The 23155-nt window shown below is 48.7% G+C and overlaps 1 protein-coding gene across 2 annotated transcripts; it reads right to left on the minus strand.

The window, feature by feature from the left end:
- Window positions 1–42: 42 nt before the first annotated feature.
- RFC2 (replication factor C subunit 2) lies at window positions 43–22098 on the minus strand. Of its 2 annotated transcripts, XM_055340431.1 has the most exons (11): window positions 21664–22096; window positions 18424–18493; window positions 15686–15727; window positions 15255–15361; window positions 11515–11616; window positions 9142–9242; window positions 6222–6379; window positions 5974–6039; window positions 4158–4238; window positions 2186–2299; window positions 43–406 (listed from the first exon to the last, which is right to left on the minus strand). In XM_055340431.1, exons 1-11 carry the CDS (start codon window positions 21804–21806, stop codon window positions 296–298), a joined length of 1095 nt encoding a protein of 364 aa, XP_055196406.1. In that variant the 5' UTR covers window positions 21807–22096; the 3' UTR covers window positions 43–295. The 2 variants fall into 2 exon arrangements, with proteins under 2 accessions (XP_055196406.1, XP_055196408.1); XM_055340433.1 differs by lacking the exon at window positions 2186–2299 and having other exon boundaries at window positions 21664–22098.
- Between the last annotated feature and the right edge of the window lie 1057 nt (window positions 22099–23155).

Raw genomic sequence — 23155 nt, forward strand, 5'->3', positions numbered from 1 at the left:
GGTTTTCCTTGCCACCTGGCGATGCCACTTTAGTGCCAACAAAACTGTCCAGCTCTTTTATTAGTTAAGATGCCACACATGCCCAGATTGAGTGCCAAGCCCTGGAGGTTCTCTAGGGCCTCTCCACCCTGTCATCACACCCGTGAGTCTGAGATTGACTGCAGGCACTCATGGAAGCAGTGTGATGGCCACGATCGTGTAAAAGGAAGGTGCCAAATCAGAAGACGTGGACTCCTATCTCTCCCTGATGAGGACTCTCAGGACTCTCATCACTCCGATCAACCAGTTCTCCGCCCTAACTGGCCACCGGGGCCATTGTCTTCTGACACAGCCTGGCCAGGAGCCCTGCCATCTGCAGGAGGGAGTTCACACCTTCTGCTATTTTCATATGAGTGTATCCAATTTCCTGAAAAAACAAAAGCAAATGTAAATCTGGTTAATAAAAGAGGGAGGGCTTGATGTTTTTTTTCAATAGTTTACTTAAAATTGATGCAATGAATCAAACTTCAGCTGGAACATGAACTTGAAGTGTCATGAGTTATGCTTAAAGTTCACTTTATTTTTTTCTAAAAGGATGTTAATATTTCCCTCTAAGGTATTGTTTAGAAAATACCAAAAGAAAGAAAAAGAAAAAAAAAAAGCCAGACTTGGAGAAAATATTAAAATACTTATAAAACACATATCTGGGCAGCCCCGGTGGCGCAGCGGTTTAGCGCCGCCTGCAGCCCAGGGTGTGATCCTGGAGACCCAGGATCGAGTCCCACATCGGGCTCTCTGCATGGAGCCTGCTTCTCCTTCTGCCTGTGTCTCTGCCTCTCTCTCTCTCTGTGTGTCTCTTATGAATAAATGAATAAAATATTTTAAAAAAATAAAATAAAACACATATCTGATAAAGGACTTGAAGGCAGAGTACATAAATAAGTCTCAGACCTCAATACCAAGAAAATGACCCAATCAAGAAATCGGTAGATTTGAACAGATGCTTTGTTAGAGATTACAGATGGCAGATCAGCACACGCAAATGTGCTCAACGCCGTCAGTTAGTGGAAGATGCACGTTAAAGTCATGTTGAGATACTATGACACACCTATTAGAGATTAGAGTGGCTTTAAGAGAATCAACCAGCACCTGCTTGGTTTAGTTTGTTGAGCATCCAACTCTTGGTTTCCGCTTGGGTCTCTGGGTCCTGAGATCAAGCCCTGAGTCAGGCTCTGTGCTCATGCAGAGTCTACTTGAGACTCTCTCTCCCTCTGCCCCATGGCCCCAGCCCTACTCTCTCTCTAAAATAAAATCTTAAAAAAAAAGAATCAACCGAACATTCCAAGGGCTGTATAGGCTGTGGATCATCTGAAGTGCTCATAGGCTGCTGGGAGAAATGCAAAATACTACAACCACTTTCGAAATCAGTTTGGCAGTTTCTTATAAAGTTAAACGTACCCTGACCATCAGAACAAGCAATCCCACCTCCTGGGAAGTTTCCTAAGAAAAATAAAAACTCATGTTCACCTGCACAGTAATTCACAATTGCAAATGTTTACAGTGGCCTTACTGATGGTCACCGGAACCCACACACCCTGGTGTCCTTCAAGCGGTGAACACACACTGTGGTACACTGCTCAGCAACAAGACCACTGACAGATGCAACATGAACAAACCCGAAGTGCATTAAGCTAAGTGGAAGAAGCCAGACTCAAAAGGCTACCTTCTACTGGATTCCATGGTCATTTCCATATAACATTCTGAAAAATTCCATTCCCCCAAAGAGAAAACAGAGCGGGGGTTCCCAGCTGCTAGGGGAGGAGCTGACTGCCTACAAACGGGCACGTGTATCTGAAGGAGGAATTATAAACAACTGTTCAGACCTAGGTTGTGGCCTTTAAATGATAGAACTCTGGTCAACAGAAGGCACCAGAGAGGCTGTATTTTAATCTATGCAAATGATGCCTCAATTAACTGAGGGTAAACAGATTGATCTTGAATGAAGAGAGCCCCTTTAAGAAACCCAAGGCCACTGACTGGTACATCAGGCTTAAAGCAACTCCCAGTCCCAGGCATGAGCTGCCTGCCTCTGCTGTGGTTGGGACGCTCACTGAGCATCGTCCAGAGGCCAGGCCTGTGCACAAACAGAACAGAGCACAGCGTGGCCCACCTTCCCCAGAAGAGCCACTGCTGTCCTCTCACTGACCTTGATAAACTCCAGTTTCAAGTACTCTGCCATTTGGAAGGTCTTACACACTCGAAAAATGTTGCCAATGATGTCTTCTGGCGAATAGCCCAGATGCCACAGGTGAGCAAGAATCTAGATAGAGAAGATCCGCTGGGTGACAAAGGGTAAGGGGGTGGTGGTGCAGAGGGACACACGACGTTGAAGCCACATCAGTCTTGGGCCTATCCCATGGCAGGGAGAGGACACCAACCTCAGCAACCCGGCCATCTTTTTTTCTTTCTTTCTTTCTTTCTTTCTTTCTTTCTTTCTTTCTTTCTTTCTTTCTTTCTTTCTTTCTTTCTTTCTTCTTTTTTTTTAATATTCTATTATTCATTCATGAGAGACACAGAGAGGCAGAGACATAGAGGGAGAAGCAGGCTTCCTGTGAGGAGCCCACTGTGGGACTTGATCCAGAACTCCAGGATCAGGACCTGAGCCAAAGGCAGAGGTTCAACCACTGAGCCACCCAGGTGCCCCTTAACCCGGCCAGCTGATGGAGCTGCTGGGGGGCCACGGCCTGCAGACCTCCTGGGGGTCACTGGAGTTTCCCAACAGGTAGAGATAGGATTGCAAATGTCTTATTTTTTACTTATTCAATTTTTTTAACAGTGGGCTTGAACTCAGGATCCTGAGATTAAGAGTCACATGTGCTACCGACTGAGGCGGTCAATAGACTGCGCCCCAATGTCACAAATGTTTCAGAATTTATTGCTTGGTATTGCTTGGCGCCTGTGGAGGCTCAGTAGGTTAAGCATCTGACTCTTGGTTTCAGGTCAGGTCCTGACCTCAGGGCCATGGGACCAAGCCCTGTGTCAGGCTCCAAGCTCAGCACAGAGTCTGCTTGTCCCTCTCCCTCTGCCCCTCCCCCTGCTCACTCACATCCTCTCTCTCTCTCTCTCTCATAAAAAATAAAATAAGATCTTTAAAATGTATTGCATGGTCTACTACGGCACCCACGTGGCGTCTTAATCCAAGGCTCCTAAAAAGCTGTATTAATCATCCCAGTGAGTATGAGGAAAGAGGGAGACCATGTGTCTGCTGTGCTCTCTGAGCTGCCAAGCACGAGGCACACCCGCTGCAGGCTTAGCCTCCACCAAATCTTCACTGGGGCTGGAGCGGAGTCCTCTCAGCCCCCGCCTGATTTGCCCCAGTTCCAACCCCACCCAGCCCACTCAGACTGCAGGGTATCACCTCTGCTCTGGCATCTCGGGGCAGATGCCGGGGGCATGGAAGCTGTGTTCATAAATCTGAAGGCTGCCCTCGGGCCAGGTGCCTGGGTCTCTGCCTTGGGCTCCTTGCCCTACCCCTTGGTATCTCATTACATCTCATCCTGCCCTAAATCCAGTCCACTTCTGGTCTAGTTTGGCGGGAGCAGGGGGGAGGAAAACCTGCTGGGATCAGACCAATGGCCTTAAATCACACCATTGCCACCCTTGTGGACCTGAGGGTCATCTGGACTGTGATGATGGCCCCTGTGATCTGCACATGGTGTCTGGCTCTCTGGATGGAGGCTGGAAGCCCTGGGTCCTGCCTCTCCTGGATGACCAGGCACCCCTGTGTCCCAGAAAGCCATTCCCACATTCCTCAGGGGGACGGAGGGCGAAGTCTCCCTCAGCAGGCAGACAGACTGTGTCTCAGAAACGTAAGGAGTTGGGCTGGTCTTTCCTCAGGTCTTGGGGGGACAGAGCTCCCTTGTGGAGGATATAATTATAGGACAGTGATGTGACTCTGAATTGCAGGTTGAGTGCTTGCCAATAGTGTGATTTAGAGTGAGGAATCCGGCTTCCCAGAATCAGCTTCCCCCCACCCGGAATGCACCCAACTGCTAGTATCATTCTAAGAATCCAGTGGAGGAACCCTTGTGAGGGAAGCCCCAGCACAGAGACAGGCTCCTGCTGCTCTGCTACAGAAGCAAAGGCTCCTCCCGAGTCAGGGGAGGAGGGACGCAAACCTTGTAGGCTTCATCGATGTTGGCGTTCACGCAGTGCTGGATCATTTCTTTTACCAGCAGGGGGTGGGGCTCATCGCAGACCTGAGCAAATGGGAAAAGAAGGCCAGTGAGGGGCTGCGGGGACCCACCTGAGGAGGAGCCCCGATACACCCAAGTACCCAACTTCTCAGCGGGCTTTTCTCATCAAATTCTCCAGCAAACAGAACCAGGTTTGGAAACGCCCCAGTCACCACCAACTGAGTCACCAGAGTATGGCATCACCTTCCTCACTCTGGGGGCTGTGTATGTGGGGGAAGTTCTAACACCGTGGTTACAGATTTCCCAAGCACAAGGGGAGTGAACAGGGCCAACAGGAATCCTTTGCCTTATTAAGAGCCATTAGCTACACACCTTATTAGGTCACTTGGAGGATGGTGCACCCAGAACCACTCAGAATCCACTGAAGACTGGGACCAGCCTCCCACCTGGAATAGAAACTATTCTTCTAGGGACAATGGTCCTCCACCTCAGCATGTCAGGGTGAAGAGGATCCTGGGGGTGTGCAGGTATCCCTGAGCCTGAGCTGCCCCCTGCCCCTCCCTCCACTGGCCTGGAGTCCACGCTCCGCCCTCTACCTCAGGACCCACATTGAAAACTTCTTCCTCTTGGGACCCCTGGGTGGCTCAGTGGTTGGGCATCTGCCTTCAACTCAGGGCATGAACCGGGATTGAGTCCCACATCGGACTTCCTGCGTGGAACCTGCTTCTCCCTCTGCCTGTGTCTCTGCCTCTCTCTGGATCTCTCATGAATAAATAAATAAAATTTTTTTAAAAAAATAAAAATAAAACTTCTTCCTCTTCTTTTTTTTTAAAGTAGTCTCCATGCTGAGCTTGAACTCACAACCCTGAGATCAAGACCTAAAATCAAGAGTCAGCATTCTACTGACTGAGCCACTCAGGCACCCCGTCTCATTTACTTTTATTTATTTTTTTAAATATTTTATTTATTTATTCATGAGAGACGAGAGAGAGAGAGAGAGAGAGAGAGAGAGAGAGAGAGAGGCAGAGACACAGGTAGAGGGAGAAGCAGGTTCCATGCAGGGAGCCCGACGTGGGACTCAATCCCGGGTCTCCAGGACCACGACCCGGGCCAAACGCAGGGATCCCCACAACACCGCTCTCATTACCCACAAACTGGCTAAGAAACAGATAGGGTCTGAATGTGTGGACAGCCCTACCTAGTCTTTACTCTCAAAGGGGGAAACTGGGACACCTGGGTGGCTCAGCAGTTTGGCACCTGCCTTTGGCCCAGGGCATGATCCTGGAGACCCGGGATCAAGTCCCATGTTAGGCTCCCTAGGTGGAAGCTGGTTCTCCCTGTGCCTATGTCTCTGCCTCTCTCTCTCTCTCTGTGTCTCTCATAAATAAATAAATAAAATCTTTAAAAAAAAAAAAAAGGCGGGGGGGAACTAACTGATCTCCAAAATAGCCAAGTTGTTAGGATGGGGCAGCCAGTTGTCCACGGTATTCCCTGGAGAATAACCCTTGGCCAATGTGGGGAAAGTGAGAATCTCTGTCCCTCGGGCAACAGGAGCCTTGCACCCTCTCCAGCAGCAGGACAATCTCGGGGTGGGGGGTGGGGCAGTGGGGTGTTGTGTCCTTGGCCACCAGATCAGAGAATATCGGGGTGGGGGGCCGCTCCCGAGACCCTCCTGACTGCACAGGGCACACAAGGGTCCCAGCACAGCTGCAGGTCTGTCCAGGGGTTCCCAGTGCTGCCCACCGACCATCACTAACCCTGCTTCGCAGAACCACCTGGGGCCCATGGGCTCCTGTACCTTGAACACGTTCTCGCTGTTAATAAAGCCGAATCCTGAGAAAGTCGACTGCACGTTGTTGAGTGCCTGTGGACGAGCAAGCGTGCTTTGGAGGCTATGTTCAGTCCTGGCCTCCCCTCACCCCTGGAATCCGAGTAGAGCCTCCTCCTCCTCCCAAGTCCCCAGTGAGCAGGGTCTCTGGTCTCTGCACCAGGACCATGCCCCACTGCCCCCTAGAACCGGGTGCCTGTGGACTAGGGGGTATGCACCTGCCGCATGTCTCCTTGCGCCGTGAAGATGACGGCCTCCAGGCCATCATCGGTGTAGGGCACCTTTTCCTGCTCCAGGACAGTCAGCAGCCGGGCGAGAACCTGGGCGTCACTCAATTTCGTGTAGCGGAGGACTGCGCAGCGGGACTGAATGGGCTCTGATGGAGACACAAGGGTGGGGGTCCCCAGAGGCCAGCACATCCCCAAGAGCCCTCCAGGACCCCTTTGGCAGTCCAGTGCTAGGAAGCTGGGGCACAGGACATGCTGGCCCCACGCTCCCTCCCCAGTGGGTGCTCAAGGCTGGTTTCAAAGCAGAAACAAGAGGCCCCGCCTAGCACTGCCCCAGATGGCCTTGGCTAGACACAGCTTCCAGAAGGGGAAGAGACCCTCCAGGATAGAGACACATGCCACAGCCCACAGCTGAGTTAAGGCTAGGCTTCTGCTCACTGTGTAGGCTGGGTGTCAATACCCAGCGGGACCAGGATGAACATGGGACATGTGGGTGGTTTCTGTAAGGCTACAGTCAAGGGCAGAGAACCACTAGAGAGGCAGATGCAGAATTCTGGAAGCTGCCCCTGTCCCTCACTTTAGACTATGACAACAGCTTCTCCAGAATCTCTCAGGCCCCATGTGGTCTCTCTGTGTTCCATCCTTTGTGCTCACACAGGCTTTCAAGGAATGCACTCCTGTAAGTTTATGTGCATTAAAGAAACCTGAGAGTCCTGAGAGTTAGCCCATTTCAATTTACCTGAAATCAGGAACCTCTACTGAGGAACCATAATTACATATTTGGCTTATCAGCTCAGATAAGAGGAAGAGTGATCAGTTTGTATTTAAAAGCAATTAATATTTCAGATAAAGTAGAAGCATCCTTTAGCGCATTTTTCTCTCGTGAGGAGCGTCAAAAGCTGAGTTCACAGAATTTATTATTTTTTAAGTAGTCCCTATACCCAAGGTGGGGTCTGAACTCACCACTCCAAGATCAAGAGCCACATGCTCTTCTGACTGACCCAGTCAGGCGCCCCAGAGTTCACTGAATGAATGAATGAATGAATGAATGAATGAATTTATTTATTTATTTATTTATTTATTTATTTATTTATTTATTTCACAGAATTTAAATGCATATCAGAATAAAGCAGCATGGCCTTCCTCAGAACAAGAGTGTCTCTCTTTTCACTGAAATGAGTCCAGGACCCAAACTGATGTTTGAGTTAAAAAATCAACTCTGGGAGCACCTGGGTGGCTCAGTCAGTTGGGTATCTGCCTTCAGCTCAGGTCATGATCCTGGGGTCCTGGGATCAAGCCCTGCATCCAGCTCCCTGCTCAGTGGGGGTCTACTTCTCCCTTTCCCTCTGCCTCCCTCCCCTCCCGGCTCATGCTGTCTCACTCTCATTAATTAATTAATTAATTAGTTAGTTAAATCTAAAAAAAAGAAAGAAAGAAAAATCAACTCTGCAGCAGGGCACTTGGCTGGCTCGGTCATGAGAGCATGTGACTCTTGATCTCAAGGCTGTGAGTTTGAGCCATGCTGGGTGTAGAGATTACTCAGAAATAAATTTCTCCAGTGATTTCATTCATATATCTATTGTATCTGTTTAGAAATTAAAAAAAAAAAACGGGACATCTGGGTGGCTCAGTGATTTAGCACTTGCCTTCAGCCCAGGGTGTGATCCTGGAGTCCTGGGATCGAGTCCCACATCAGCTCCCTGCATGGAGCCTGCCTCTCTCTCTGCCTGTGTTTCTGCCAATCTCTCTATCTCTTATGAATAAATAAGTAAAATTTAAAAAAATTAATTAAAAAAAAAAGTCAGGATGCTGTTTGTATCAGCAAAATTGACAAGGGAGGGCCAGGGCTTTCTCTGCCCACAACAGTAGGCAGTGTCAAATCAGTAACCAAACTTGTGGATGCACAGCCCTATGCGAAATGCATTTGGGGAGGTCTCTAAATATGATGCTACTCCTGGCCTCAGAGTTGTTACCACCCTGGTGGTATCCTGAGGGTCGAGCATGTTCTCCTTCAACGCTGTATGTTCCCCACTAGCACCATACAGAACAGACTAAATGTTTGCTCAATGATGACTGAACAGGTTAATGAAGAGATGATGAGCATCTGACGCAGGTAGAAGGACACCAAAGGAATCCTGGTAACATGGCAAGCCTGCTGAGGCTGGGAACCAGGACCGTGCAGTGTCGCATGGCTAGCCACAGGCTTAACTGCAGCTGTGCGGTGGCCTGGGTGAAGGGTAAGTCCGGGGGCTGAGCTTTAGCAGGGCGGGGTGATGTGAGAGAGCGGTGAGAAATGTTGAGGGAAATAAAGCAGACTGGGTTCGCAGTGCGTATCACAAAGGGAAGAAAGTGCAACCAGCAGGAAGCTGAGACGGGAGGGGGACAAATGGGTGAGGAAGCAGAGAGACTTCCAGGAAGGGAGGGACAGGAGCCAGGTCAGAGCAGATTGATGGCGAAACCTTCACTGGTGAGGCAGTCCCTGGTGATGACAACACACCATGTGCTGATGGGAGTGTGTGCTAAGTGCTCAGAACACACCGGAAGTGCAAGAGCACGTCTGGAGCAAGTGACCATGACAGGATATCGAAATGTCACGTGTGCCTGTGATGGTGCAAGAGTCAGACAGATCTGGGGTTCCAGGCCCAGCCCTTCCACTTGCTGTGTGACTATGGGCAAACTACTCAACCTCTCTGGGCTCCAGTTTTCTCATCTTGAATGTGGAGCCAGTAACCACCTTCATGTAGAATAATATAAGATTAAATGAAAGAGTTGATTCTGTAGTGCTCAGCCCATGGGAGGCAATCAAAAAGCCCTTACTCAAAAAAAAAGAAAAAGCCCCTACTCTTCTGTTGCCAAAGGGCCCATGTGAGCACCATGAGGGGACCCCAAGCCACCCAGAGGTGACCCTTACCTATGATTTTATCCGAAGCATTACAAGCAAGAGCAAAGCGAGTCGTTTTGGAGTAGATTTCCATGGTTCTCCTCAAGGCTTGCTGGGCTCCATCAGTCATGCTGAGAAGAAAACAACAGGGGGGCATTTTGCATCTGGGGCACAGGGTACACTGGAAACAAATCCCTCCCTAGAGAGCCTGGGCACCCTGAAGTCCAGACTGAGCATGCTTAGCTGCTCTCCAGGACCCCAGGTGGGTCTTCCACAGGCAGGCTGCATGCAGGTGGAGCAGAGGACAGAGGCCCTGCAGTCAGGCTGCCCTGGTTCGTCTCACAGAAACTCAACTTGTGAGATCTCAGGAAACTATCTGAGCTTGGAGGTGTGGAGGGTGGGCGGGGTGTAGATGGCAAAATGGGTAAAGGGGAGTGGGAAATAGAGGCTTCTAGCTTTGGAATCAATAAGTTACAGGTATGAGAGGTACAGCATAGGGATGCCTGGGTGGCTCAGTCAGTTAAGCATCTGACTTGCTTTCAGCTCACATCATGATCTCCAAGCGTCAGGCTCAGCACAGAGTCTGCTTGAGATTCTCCCTCTCCCTCTCCCTCTGCCTCTCCCCCAACTTGTGCATGTGCATTCTCTCTCTCTAAAACAAATAAGTAAAAATCTAGGAAAGAAAGAAACACTCCATAAATGTTAGCTGCAACATCACTATTATGTTCCAGTAAAACACAGTGGGCATACGGATGCCCATAGTGGTTAGTGGGCATCCACACTATAAAATATAATATAGCAATTAAAGACTATGTTTGCAACAAGACTATAGTAACATGGAATGCTTTTTTACATTAAAAGAAAAAATAAGGGGCAGCCCAGGTGGCGCAGCGGTTTAGCGCCACCTGTAGCCTGGGGTGTGATCCTGGAGACCCAGGATCGAGTCCCGCGTCGGGCTTCCTGCATGGAGCCTGCTTCCCCCTCTGCCTGTGTCTCTGCCTCTGTCTTGCTCTCTCTGAATAAATAAATAAATAAATCTTTAAAAAAAAAAAAAAAAGAAAGAAAAGAAAAAAAATAAGGATACAAAAATTATGTTATGATCTCAAGTATATGAAAATGCAAAGTGTAAAAAACAAGGAGACTAAACCAAGATATGAACAAAATTTTGTGTTTTCTTTTTTTTAAGATATCTATCTATTTATTCATTTGTTCATTCATTCATTCATGAGACACACACACAGAGTGAGAGGCAGAGACACACAGGCAGAGGGAGAAGCAGGCTCCTCGCAGGGAGCTGATGTGGGACTCAACCCCAGGACCTCAGGATCATGCCCTGGGCCGAAGGCGGATGCTCAACCACTCAGCCACCCAGGTGTCCCAAGCCACCCAGGCATCCCTGTATTTTCTTCATTTAACATCATCTCAAACTTCTCATTTATACCAGTGATGGTTGTACAACATTGTGGATGTACTAAATACCACCAAACTGAACACTTTGTTATTTAGAGAGAGCTAGCACGACTCGGGGCAGGGGCAGAGGGAGAGTCTTAAGCAGGCTCCACTCCCAGTGTGAAGCTTGGAGCCTGATGGGGGGCTCGATCTCACAACCCTGAGATCATTTCCTGAGCAGAAATCAAGAGTCGGATGCTTAACCAGTTCTGTGCCACCCGGGTGCCCCTGAACTATACACTTTAAAATGGTTAAAATGGGGGTTGAGGAGTGCGCCTGGGTGGCACAGTCAGTTAAGCGTCAGCCTTTGGCTCAGGTAATCAGGATCCTGGGATCAAGCCCCATGTCCAGGTCCCTGCTCAGTAGGGAGTCTGCTCTTCCTCTGCCCCTCCCCACACTTGTACACATTCTCTCTCTCAAAAAAATAAAATCTTTTTTAAAAAATGGGTTAAGGGCAGCCCTGGTGGCTCAGCGGTTTGGTGCCGCCTTCAGCCCAGGGTGTAATCCTGGAGACCCAGGATCGAGTCCCACATCGGGCTCCTTGCATGGAGCCTGCTTCTGCCTCTGCCTGTGTCACTGCCTCTACCTCTCTCTCTCTCTCTCTGGTCTCTCATGAATAAATAAATAAAATCTTAAAAAAAAAAATGGGTTAAGATGGTAAATTTCATGTCATGCGTATTTTGCCAGAGTAAAAAATATATATAATTGAAATTATTCACACAATACTGGAATAGACACAGTAACCAACATTGTCAGTTATCTTAGACAAATGCTTGTAAATTACTCGGTAAAGATAAGGTTTAAGGCTCAGGTGCTGTTAAATTGCTTTTTGAAGATGTGATAAGCCAGTCTGCCACCAAAGTGCAAAGGTGAGAGAGCTTTTCCCTCCTGCTTTAATAAAGCCTGATAAGAGACAGAAATAAAGGTCAGTATGTACTTGGCAAAGCACTCTACCTGTCTGCCTCGTCCAGGATGATGATCTTGTGCCGCCCTTTGGGAAGGGTGACTTTCTGCTGGGCAAACATCTTGATTTTGTTCCTCACAACATCGATGCCCCTGAAACAACAAGGCATAATTGTATGGTCACCTTCTGAGACAGATACAGGTTCCTTCAGGGGGTCTTCTCACCCCCAGGACACCACCATAGACACAATTTTAGTGTTTAAGTTTTGTGGGCAACTCTCACTGTTTATAAGGATTAACGTTTCAGGGATCCCTGGGTGGCTCAGCGGTTTAGTGCCTGCCTTTGGCCCAGGGTATGATCCTGAAGACCCGGGATCGAGTCCCACATCAGGCTCCCTGCGTGGAGCCTGATTCTCCTTCTGCCTGTGTCTCTGCCTCTCTCTCTGTCTGTGTGTCTCTCATGAATAAATAAATAAAATCTTTAAAAAAAAAATAAGGATTAACATTTCATTACTTTTATTCCTTCTTGGAGGTCTTCCAAAACACAAAGATAAAATTTACTTATTCCTTCTGATAGCATGAAAGTTCACCAGATCCCTTTCTGAGATATATCGCAGGGTCTCAGTGACCTTATTCTTCCTGTATCTTGAAACAAAATAGCAATGTCATCATCCTAGTGACTATTTCCTTGTTTCTTATCACTTCCTTATCAATTATTCACAACTATGCTAAAAAAATAAGATGAAAGTCATAAGAATACACAACATTGCCGCACTTGCCTAGGATGGTTGTGGTAGAGGGAAAACTGTCCCTACTGCCCCATCCTCCAATGTTTTGTGTCACTAGGGGTCTGCATTCTCTTTCTAGAAGACATAAAAGAAGTTCAAATACACCATCTTTGTTATTTTTTAAAGCATTCACTAACCGCAGCTGAAAACTCAAAACTTTTTCATTTTCCACCCACAAAAGATGGAAACAAATGACAGAGAACATTCCACATTATTGGACACATCAAAAAATAACCACAGAGAGACAAAGAGCAGCACTCTGGACGCTAACAAGGACAGTGAAACTGACCACAGTCAGCCTCAGACTATGTGCTTCTCCAATGCCAAAATCACAGGTGAATTTTCTCAAACTTTAGCATCAAGAAGTGAATAAGACAGATCTAAGGACAAAGAATAAATACGTTTTCATCCAGTTAGTCACTCAACAGGAAGGACTTCATTCCCCAATATATCTTCTTTTTTTTTTTTTAATTTTTATTTATTTATGATAGTCATACACAGAGAGAGAGAGAGGCAGAGACACAGGCAGAGGGAGAAGCAGGCTCCATGCACCGGGAGCCCAACGTGGGATTCGATCCGGGTCTCCAGGATCCCGCCCTGGGCCAAAGGCAGGCGCCAAACCGCTGTGCCACCCAGGGATCCCCCCAATATACCTTCTGACATGAACGTGGACCATCCTGTTTTGCTAATACATGTGACTATTCTCTCATCTTTTAAGATGCTTGCTTGCCCACAAACATTTACAGGGTAGCTGGCAGTGATCAAAAGCTAAAGGCAGGTACGTATACAAATGGGATTGGAAGTAAAGAGATGGAAAAACAAAATTATTGTATTGATCATTATAATGGGTGTTCATCAAATTAAGTTGGAACTATTTTACCATTATGGGCCATTCTCTCAAAATTATGAGCCACTGGTTCTTAGAAGTAGTGAGTTTGGGGGCACTTCGGTGGCTCAGTCAGTTAAGAACTTTGACTCTTGGGACATCTGGGAGCCCAGTGGTTAGCATCTGCCTTCGGCTCAGGGCATGATCCTGGAGTCCCAGGATCAAGTCCCACATCAGGCTCCCGCAGGGAGCTTGCTTCTCCCTCTGCCTGTGTCTCTGCCTCTCTCTGTGTCTCTCATGAATAAATAAATAAATCTTTAAAGAAAAAAAAAAACGGAAGAGATTAAAGCACTGAGAGCCACATCCTCAAGGAATAATCAAAGGCAGATTGCAGACATTTTATTCAACAGTTCCTTGTTTTCTAATCCTCTACTGTTTTTTTTTTTTTTGTTAAGATTTTATTTATTTATTCATGAGAGACACAGAGAGGAGGGGGGCAGAGACACAAGCAGAGGGAGAAGCAGGCTCCATGCAGGGAGCCCGACGTGAGACTTGATCTCGGGTCTCCAGGATCACGTCCTGGGCTAACGGCGCCACTAAACTGCTGGGCCACCGGGGCTGCCCCCTCTACTGGTTTTTATCTGAAGAGTGAACAGCATCTCACGCCCATCAGAATGACCACCACCACCAGCAACAACAGAAAACAAATGTTGGTGCAGATGTGGGGAAATCACATATTGTCAGGGTGCATGGCAAATGGCACAGCCGCCAAAGAAAACAGTGTGGCACTTCCACAGAAAATGAAACAGAATTGCCAAAAATAACTCAGCAGTCCCCTTCCTGAGTATGTGTCTGAGATATATGACGGCAGGGTCTCACAGACCTGTCTGTATACCCCTGTTCATGTGAGCATTATTCACTATTCACAGCAGCCAAAAGATGAAAGCAACACAGTGTCCAAAACACATGAACAGATAAGCAAAATGTGGTGGTCTCTCTACACAGTGGGATACTAGTCAGCCTTAAAAAAGAAGGGAATTCTTTTTTTTTTTTTTAAGATTTTATTTATTTGAAAGCGAGTGAGCATGAACTGGGGGAGGGTGGGGAAAGGGAGAGGGAGAAGCAGGCTCTCCACTGAGCAGGGAGCCTGATGTGGGGCTCAATCCCAGGACTCTGAGATCATGACCTGAGCCAAAGGTAGACATTTAACCAACTGAGCCACCCAGGTGCTCCAAAAAGGAAGGGTATTCTGACACCTGCTCCATCATGAAGAACCTTGAGGGCATTATGCAGAGTGAAGTAGGCCAGTTACAAAAAGACAAATACTGTATGATTCCACTTAGATGAAGTCCCTAAAAGAGTTAAGTTCATAGAAACAGAAACAAGAATGGTGGTTGCTGGGGCTAGAGAGAGGGGGAAACAGAAAGTTATTTGTTTCATGGATATACAGTTTCAGTTCTGCAAATGGAATGAGTTCTGGAGATGGTTGCACAACAGTGTGAAAGTATGCAACACTGCTGAACTGGGCATTTAAAAATGCTGACATTTGGGCAGCCTGGGTGGCCCAGCGGTTTAGCGCCACCTTCAGCCCAGGGTGGGATCCTGGAGAACAAAGGTTCAAGTCCCACACTGGGCTCCCTGCATGGAGCCTGCTTCTCCCTCTGCCCCCCGCCCCCGTCTCTCATGAATAAATAAATAAAATATTTTTTAAAAAATGCTGACATTTAATTGAATGTGTATTTTACTCCAATTAAAAATAATTTTTAAAACTTTCATTAAAGGAGCACCTGGGTGGTATAGTCAGTAAGCATCCGACTCTTGCTTTCCACTTAGGCTATGGGATTGAGCCCCAAATTGCCCTCCGTGCTTGATGGGAAGTCACCTTGAGATTCCCTCTCCCTTCGCCTGACTCCCACAGGTGTATACGTACACACTTTCTCTCAAATAAATAAGTAAATCTTAAAAAACAAAAAAACTTCATTAAAAAATAAAGTAAACCAGTAACAGTCCTCAGGATGCCACGTGGATAGGCAAGTGATGGCCATTCTTGTTCACAGGGAAGGATCAAAGGAAAATACAAAGCTGGGAAGTAAACCCCAAGGAAAAGGTGGTTTCTATGACAACTCAAGACTTCAAACGCTTGCCACCCTTCATGCAGCCCTAACTCCTGGGCGTACCTGTCATTTGAGGCATTGAGCTCCAAAACAGCATCCTTGAGCGCTGGGCCCAACAGGGCACGGGCCAAACACAGGATGCTGGTAGTTTTGCCGGTCCCCGGGGGGCCCTAGGGAGGAGATCAAAAGGGCTACAGGCCAGCAGAATGAGCTTGCCTTAGCTCGCCTTAGCTCCCAAGTTACTGCTCCCCAATCTGTTGGTGTTCACCTTCCCTTCGAACCTCCACCCCGACCCACAGCACACTCCAAATCCACACAGACACCAACCCATAGGCCTCCCGATCCAACAGAGCACAATGCTTCCCTCTGCCAAGGGGAATGGCAAGGGCTCTGGGGGCCAGGGGCCTCTCTGACGAGGAAGCTCTGTGCACTTAAGCTCTTGGAGGGAAAGTGAAACTCTAAGATCACCAACAGGGCCCCAAGCGGGTACTTACAGCGATGATAATATTGGGCACGTTCCCTTCCTTTGCAAAGACCTGAAGGAAGAAATATGCATCAGAAGTGGTTAATCTGCAGGGCACCTGGGAAGCTCAGTGGATGAGCATCTGCCTTTGGCTCAGGATGTAATCCCAGATTTCTGGGTTAGAGTTCCATATCGGGCTCCTCACAGAAAACCTGCTTTTCCCTCTGCCTCTCTCAAGAGTAAATAAATAAAAACATTTTTTTTAAAAAGTGGTTAATCTGCAGACCTGAGGTGCCAAGCCTCCTCGGCCACACAGACCAGTTTAGGGACATGGCCACAGGGTTCTCCATGTGGATACCCCACAGAACTCTCTCCTCTGCTTATTCAGAACCAACGTCCTCATTCCCCCTCATGCCCGAGGCCCTACCCATGCTTCCCCTCACCTAGGCCGTCCATGCCATCAACTCTACTGCCTACACCAGGAACCTAGAGGTCATGGTCATCCTTGACTGGGTCTCCTCCACTCCCCATGCCCCAAACAGCACCTCAGTTACAGAGGCTTGGCCATTTCCTCTCCTCTATCTCCATGTCCTTTTCTTCAGCCCCACTGCCACTTACTTCACCAATTACCTCTCACCTGGTTGGCTTTGAACTGGCCCTGAATTGGTCTCCTGGCTTCTAATCCTGCCCCAGCCCATACACTTTCCCTACTATAACCACAACCAATTTTCTAGGATGCCCATCTATTAAAACATTTGCACCTGACTGAAGCCCCTGGTGGACTCCTTCCTGCCCTGTGAGCCCCAACCCTTAAACAGGGCTCAGGAGACCATGCCCACCTCACCAGCTCATTTCTTACACACCCCAATACATACACTCCACAGCCTTGTTATTCTGTGGGCTCCATGGACCCAGAGCACCCGGATCCCCCAGGAGCCTGTTAGAAAAATGTAGACTCTCTGGCCCCGCTCCAGAAATTTGGGTCCGGATCTGCATTTTTAACAAGATCCCACAGGCAAATTCATATACCCATTAACGTCTGGAAAGCACTACTCTGTATTCCAATCAGATGGTACCACCCTCCCATAGCTCCCACCCACTGCCAACAAGCTAAGCCCTCTCACCTCTGGGCCTTTGCGTATGCTATTCCTGCTGCCTTCCCTCCCTCTGCTCCTGACCCCCAAGTCTGATTAACTTTCACTTACTTAGCTCTGCCGTCCCTTTTTCCATTTGAGAACTAAGACACTGTGAGCAGGTCAACTCTTCCCCATGTGCATCCAGAGCACCCCGTACCTCCTCTGGCAGAATGCACATCACAGTACCTATTGACTTTAGCCTCTATGAGACTAAATCACACAGGCAGCGGTTGTGTCTATTTTGTTCACTGTTATATCAACAGCTCCTAACATCATACCATACCTGGCCAGGAAATACTTGTAAAATGAATACATTTGTAGAATAAATATCTTGGCAGCTGTTAAAGTCTAAGGCCCAATTACTGCAGAGACTGCTTCCATCATGTCTCAATTAGCTGGGCTTCTAGATTTTGACTAAAGACCTCTAGCGCTAGGATTTCAAAGCTTGCTATATTGTGAATACTCCTACTTGTTCCTGTCGTCCTAAAGTAGGCTGTGTCCTGTCACTTAGGCCTTCTAGGCAGGGGTTGCCAAACTATAATGAAGGAGTGTTGGGGGGAAGTGAGAGGTAATCCAGCCTGAGGTCTGGTTGTTTCTTTAAGATTTATTTACTTGATAATAGTGAAAGGGAATATAAGGGAAGGGAGAAGAAATGTGTGGGAAATATCAGAAAGGGAGACAGAACATAAAGACTCCCAACTCTGGGAAACGAACTAGGGGTGGTGGAAGGGGAGGAGGGCGGGGGGGTGGAGGTGAATTGGTGACGGGCACTGAGGGGGGCACTTGACGGGATGAGCACTGGGTGTTATTCTGTATGTTGGCAAATTGAACACCAATAAAAAATAAATTTATTATTAAAAAAAAGATTTATTTACTTGAGAGAGAAAGAGAAAGAGCATGAGCAGGGTGGGGCAAAGGGAGAGAGAGAGAGAGAAAATCCCAAGCAAAATTCCCATGACCCGGAGATCATGACCTGAGCCAAAACTAAGAGTCCAACGCTGAACTGACTGTGCCACCCAGGTGCCCCTGGACCTGTTTTTATAAGCCTCCTAGCTAGGAATGATTTTTGTTTCTTTCTGGTTTTTTTTTTTGTTGTTGTTGTTGTTTTAAGATTTTACTTATTTATTTGAGAGAGAACACAAGCAGCGAAGGGGGAAGGGCAGAGGGAGAGGGAGAAGCAGATTCCCCGTTGAGCAAGGAGCCAGATGCAGGGCTCAATCCCAGGACCAAGATCATGACCTGAGCTGAAAGCAGATGCTTAACTGACTGAGCCACCCAGGCGGCCCAATTTTTATGTTTTTAAAGGATTGTTTAAAAAATTAAGATTATTGGACAAAGGCATTATACAGTTTACAAAGTCTCAGATATCTACCAGTTGGCCTTTACAGAAAAGGTTTGCCATCCCGGCTCTAGAACCATAGGTCAGAGAACCCCACCCCATTAACCTAGTGCTTGAAACATGTGAAGTTAGACACCATGGTTTCCAGTCTTCTCCAAACAGACTATCTCTCAATCCCTCAATCTGGATTCATGGCTCACCCCACCCCACTATCTTGGCAGCCTTCCTCCAAATGCCTCAAGCTTTTCAAAACCATGATGTGATGTAAGATCATCTCTTAAAAAAATCACTCACCTCCAGCCTGCTCACCGTGTCTTCATTCCCGACAATTTCATTCAACTTTACTGGCCTGTATTTTTCAACCCTGTTTTTAAGAAAATGCATAAAGATGTTGACATGACTATTTTTACTCTGCCCAAGAACAAGCACTAAAGGGCAATCCTGAGATCTTTGTCAGAAGACTGTATACATTCAATTTAAATACAGTAAATGTTGTAGGTTTTACATTTAAAGAGGTACCCAAGTGCCCTTTGAAAAGTGCCTAAGGATTGTACACCACAGGGTTCAAACCCGCCATGGCAGAGACACACCTGTTGTTGCTGGAGAAGGGCCAGAGTGGGCCATCTGGAGCAATGGGACACTGCAGCAGCCCGGTCTGCCCGTCACAACAGAAGCTTAGTACATGCGGCACTGATATCATCCAATCTGACAGACATGGTGCAACCCAGCCCCCTTCTCATCCCTTACCTGCCAGTTCCTGCACACTTGTGCCAGGTGCACAGCAGGGCTGGCTAGACAGAAATCATAAGCCTATCCTGTGATCCTATGAGGCTATGTGGACAGGCTAGTGGCTTTCTCAGATCAATATTTCTTTCTTTTTAAAGATTTATTTATTTGAAAACACATGCACACAAACGGGCTTACGTGCACATGAGTTGGGGGAGGGGCAAAGGGAGAGAATTCCATGCAGACTCCCTGGAGCCCAGAGCCCAAGAAGGGCTGGATCTCATGACCCTGAGATCAGGACCTGAGCAGAAATCAAGAGTCAGATGCTGAACCGACTGCGCCACCCAGGCACCTCAACACTTCTCTCTTTTCAAATAAAGCAAGCTATGTTATGACTTTCTCTAGCTCTGAGAACAGAAGTGGCATAGATTTGCAATGATTTGACCATCAGCACTTCCTCTGCCCTTTACTGTACTCTCTGATTTACCCTCAGCTTGCAGTCCCTGCAGGTATTGGTTCTGCTCCAGAAGCAGCTAAGTGCAAAGAAGCTTGTTTGTCACATACTACAGTAAATAAAGAGCTCTCCTCCAAGACCAGCAGATGGAGCATGCTTGTTCCTACTCATTTCTTGTTTATACTCAGTCCTTTCCAGGTGCTGAGCACCATATAAGGAATTTGAGACCTTAAGGGGAGAAAAGAGGAAGGTAGAGAAACAAGCAAGACATTGTTCTTGCTCTAAAGGCTTTTCCTGGGTACCTGGGTTGCTCAGGTTGGTTAAGTGTCTGCCTTAGGCTCAGGTCATGATTCCTGGGATCAACCCCCATGTCAGGCTCTCGGCTCAGCGGGGAGCCTACTTCTCCCTCTCTTGCCTGCCACTCCCCCTGCTTGTGCTCTCTCTGTCAAATAAATAAATAAATAAATAAATAATAATAAATAAATAAATATTTATCTTTAAAATAAACAAAGAAATGAATGAATGTATGTATGAATGAATGAATAAAGGCTTTTCCTATCAGCAAGCACATAGAGCTTAGCAAATCTTACTATAGTGCTAAACCGGTTATATAAACCAAGGGCTGTGGAAGCTCAGAAGAGGGAGAGAGCCAACACTTGGGAATGTCAGGCGCTGAAATTTGAACTGGACTATGAACATGGCAAACATGCTCCTCCTTCAGGGCCTTCACAGGGGCTCCTCCTGCTTGAAAGCTTTCTCCACATCACCACATGGCTCACTCCTGAGTTCAGGTCTTTGCTGAAATTATCTCATTAAAGGCCGTCACTGACCACCACAGTCATTTTACTTTATGCCACCTACCATCATCAAATATACTGCATATCTATTGGGTTTATTCTTTATTCTTTCCCCCATGAAATGGAAGCTCATGGCAGCAGTGTTTTGTTTTTTAAAGATTTTATTTATTTATTCATGAGAGACACACAGAGAGAGTCAGAGACACAGGCAGAGGGAGAAGCAGGCTCCATGTAGGGAGCCTGATGCAGGACTCAATCCCAGGACCCCAGGATCATGACCTGAGCGGAAGGCAGATGCTCAACCACTGAGCCACCCAGATGCCCCAGCAGAGTGTTTTGTATAATGAAATATCCTAAGCATCTATAGTAGTGTTGTGCATAAAAAAATATAACTCAAGCCACATGTGTAATTTTACACTTTCTGTGGCCACATTAAAAACTAAAATGAGGGCAGCCTGGGGGGCTCAACGGTTTAGTGCCGCCTTCAGCCCAGGGCCTGATCCTGGGGACCCAGAATCGAGTCCCACATCAGGCTCCCTGCGTGGTGCCTGCTTCTGCCTCTGCCTGTGTCTCTGCCTCTCTCTGTGTCTCTCATGAATAAATGAAATCTTTAAAAAAAAAAAAAAAAAGAAGTAAAATGAGGGGCAGTTGGGTGGCTCAGTTGGTTAGGCCTATGCCTTTGGCTCAGGTCATGATCTTCTGGTCCTAGGATAGAGCTTTGCATCCAGGCTCTGGGATCAGTGGGGAGTCTGCTTCTCACCCCCACCTCCGTGTGCCTGCGCTCTCTCTCTCTCTCTCTCTCTCCCTCTCTGAAATAAATTTTAAAAACTGTTTTTTTTTAAGTAAAAATGGGTGAAAGTTAATTTTATTAACAATTTACTGACCCTGATATATTCAAAAGATTATCATTTTCAACATGTAATCAATGTAATAATTACGAATGAGATTTTTTTTTTATACTAAGTTCTGGAAATCGGGTGTATTTTGTACACCATCAGCCCATCCCCATTCGGACCAGCCTCATTTCCATTGCTCTCAACGGCCTCAAGGGGCCAGTGGCTGGGAGACTGGACAGTGCAGCCGTGGATGGATGGGCCAGTAAGGTGTACTGCTCTCCATTTAGGTATCTGGTCAGGAGAGGGGTGGGTTGGAGGGATGGGCACTCAAGGAGGATGGAGGAGTGGGCCCGAAGGGGATGGCCCACACCACACCTGCGCCCGTGGCAGGTGGCTGTCCAGGTCACCCGCTGCTCTCGGGTGCCCAGGACGCGCCTGCAGCACACCACCCCGAGCTCCGACCGACCCGCACCCGACGCTTCCCGCCAGGCGCTGAGTGGGCGGCGACGATCACAATTAGCACAATTAGAACCCGCTTCCAGAGTTCAGACCGCCCACCGTGCGCCCAGGCGGGGCCGAGGACCGCGACGCTGGCCTTCTCCGAAGCCGCAGCTACTCGGTGCCACCCCGCGGCCTCCCGCCCTGAGTTCCCGCAGGACACGGCCCGCCAACGCGCCCACCACACGCCCAGAGCACCCATCGCTTATGGCGGGGCCCTCACCACGGCAGTTCGTAGTGGCCGGTGCTGCCCGGGGCCTTGCTGGAGGCGGGCGGAGGGTCCTGGGGCCCGCGCTCCCCCGCGCCGCCGCCGCTCTCCTGCACCTCCATTCTTCCCGCGCCGGAGGCCCCGCCCCATGACGCCATCACGTAGGCCCCGCCCCCAGCCCCCGAGGGACGCCGGGCCGCCGCGGAAGCGGGGGCCAGCGCCTCTCGCGCCTGCGCAGAGCGCCCCGGCCGCGGCCCGGGGTTGGGGGGCGCCGGTGGCTAGGGGAGGCCCGGCGGCCAGACGGCTAATGAGAGGAAGGTTGGACCGGATCGCATCGACTTCCGAGAAGGCAGGTCGCTCCAGGACGGGACGTTCGGCGGCTTGCGTCTCTGTGCGATTTGTGTGGGAGGCCCCGTCGGCGCTGTGGGTCTGGAGCGGCGGCGGCGCCCGGGCAGCCCGGGGGGCGGGGCGGGGCGGGGCGGGGCGGGGGGAGTAGGGGCATCCGGCTGCCCCCGCGCGGGGCCCACGCGGACGCGGACGCGGACCCCGACCGACGTGTGGACCGTGCCCTGCGGTCCCGATCGCTCGGGTGTCCCGGCGGAAGCGGCGGTTCCTGTGCGGTGGGCTCCCGCGCCCTGGCGCTTGGCGTTTGTGGTCGGGGCGTTCTCACGGTGCTGCGAGGTGGGACTTGCCCCCGATTGGCGGAGGAGACGGCTGTCCGCTCTGTGGGATGTGACCGCGTTTCGTTCCAGAAACATGGGTGCTCCATATGCCCGAATGCTTTGAGCATTGTTTGCGCCGGGGTTTCGCCCTATTGAAGTAATCTTCAATCGCAAAGCCCAAATGTCCTAATAATGATGAATAATAGGGATCCCTGGGTGGCGCAGCGGTTAGCGCCTGCCTTCGGCCCAGGGCGCGATCCTGGAGACCCGGGATCGAATCCCACGTCAGGCTCCCGGCGCATGGAGCCTGCTTCTCCCTCTGCCTGTGTCTCTGCCTCTCTCTCTCTCTCTCTCTCTCTCTCTCTCTCTCTCCCCCCCCTCTCTCTGTGTGTGTGACTATCATAATAAATAAAAATCTTTTTTAAAAATGATGAATAATAAAGATAATGAACAATGACTGTCGTTTACTACGCACTCGCTGTGCACCAGACCCAAGGTGGATACTCCTAATTATCCACAGAAGCAGGCTGGAGAATGATTGGATCATTTGTCCCATGTCATTTAGGCTGTAGGTGGTCCAGCCAGGATTCACTCCCCACCATGCTGCCAAAGCAATTGGTATAATATTGTATTGTTTGGATTAGAAAAAAAAATGTTTTAAAGATTTTCTTTATTCATGAAAGACACAGAGAGAGGCAGAGAGACACAGGCAGAGGGAGAAGCAGACTCCCTACTGAGCAGGCAGCCCGATTTGGGACTTGATCCCAGGACCCCAGGATCACGACCTGAGCCAAAGGCAGAGGCTCAACCGCTGAGCCACCCAGGTGCCCCTCGTGTAAAATTCT

Source organism: Nyctereutes procyonoides, unplaced genomic scaffold (genome assembly GCF_905146905.1).
Source record: "Nyctereutes procyonoides isolate TBG_1078 unplaced genomic scaffold, NYPRO_anot_genome, whole genome shotgun sequence".
NCBI lineage: Eukaryota > Metazoa > Chordata > Mammalia > Carnivora > Canidae > Nyctereutes > Nyctereutes procyonoides.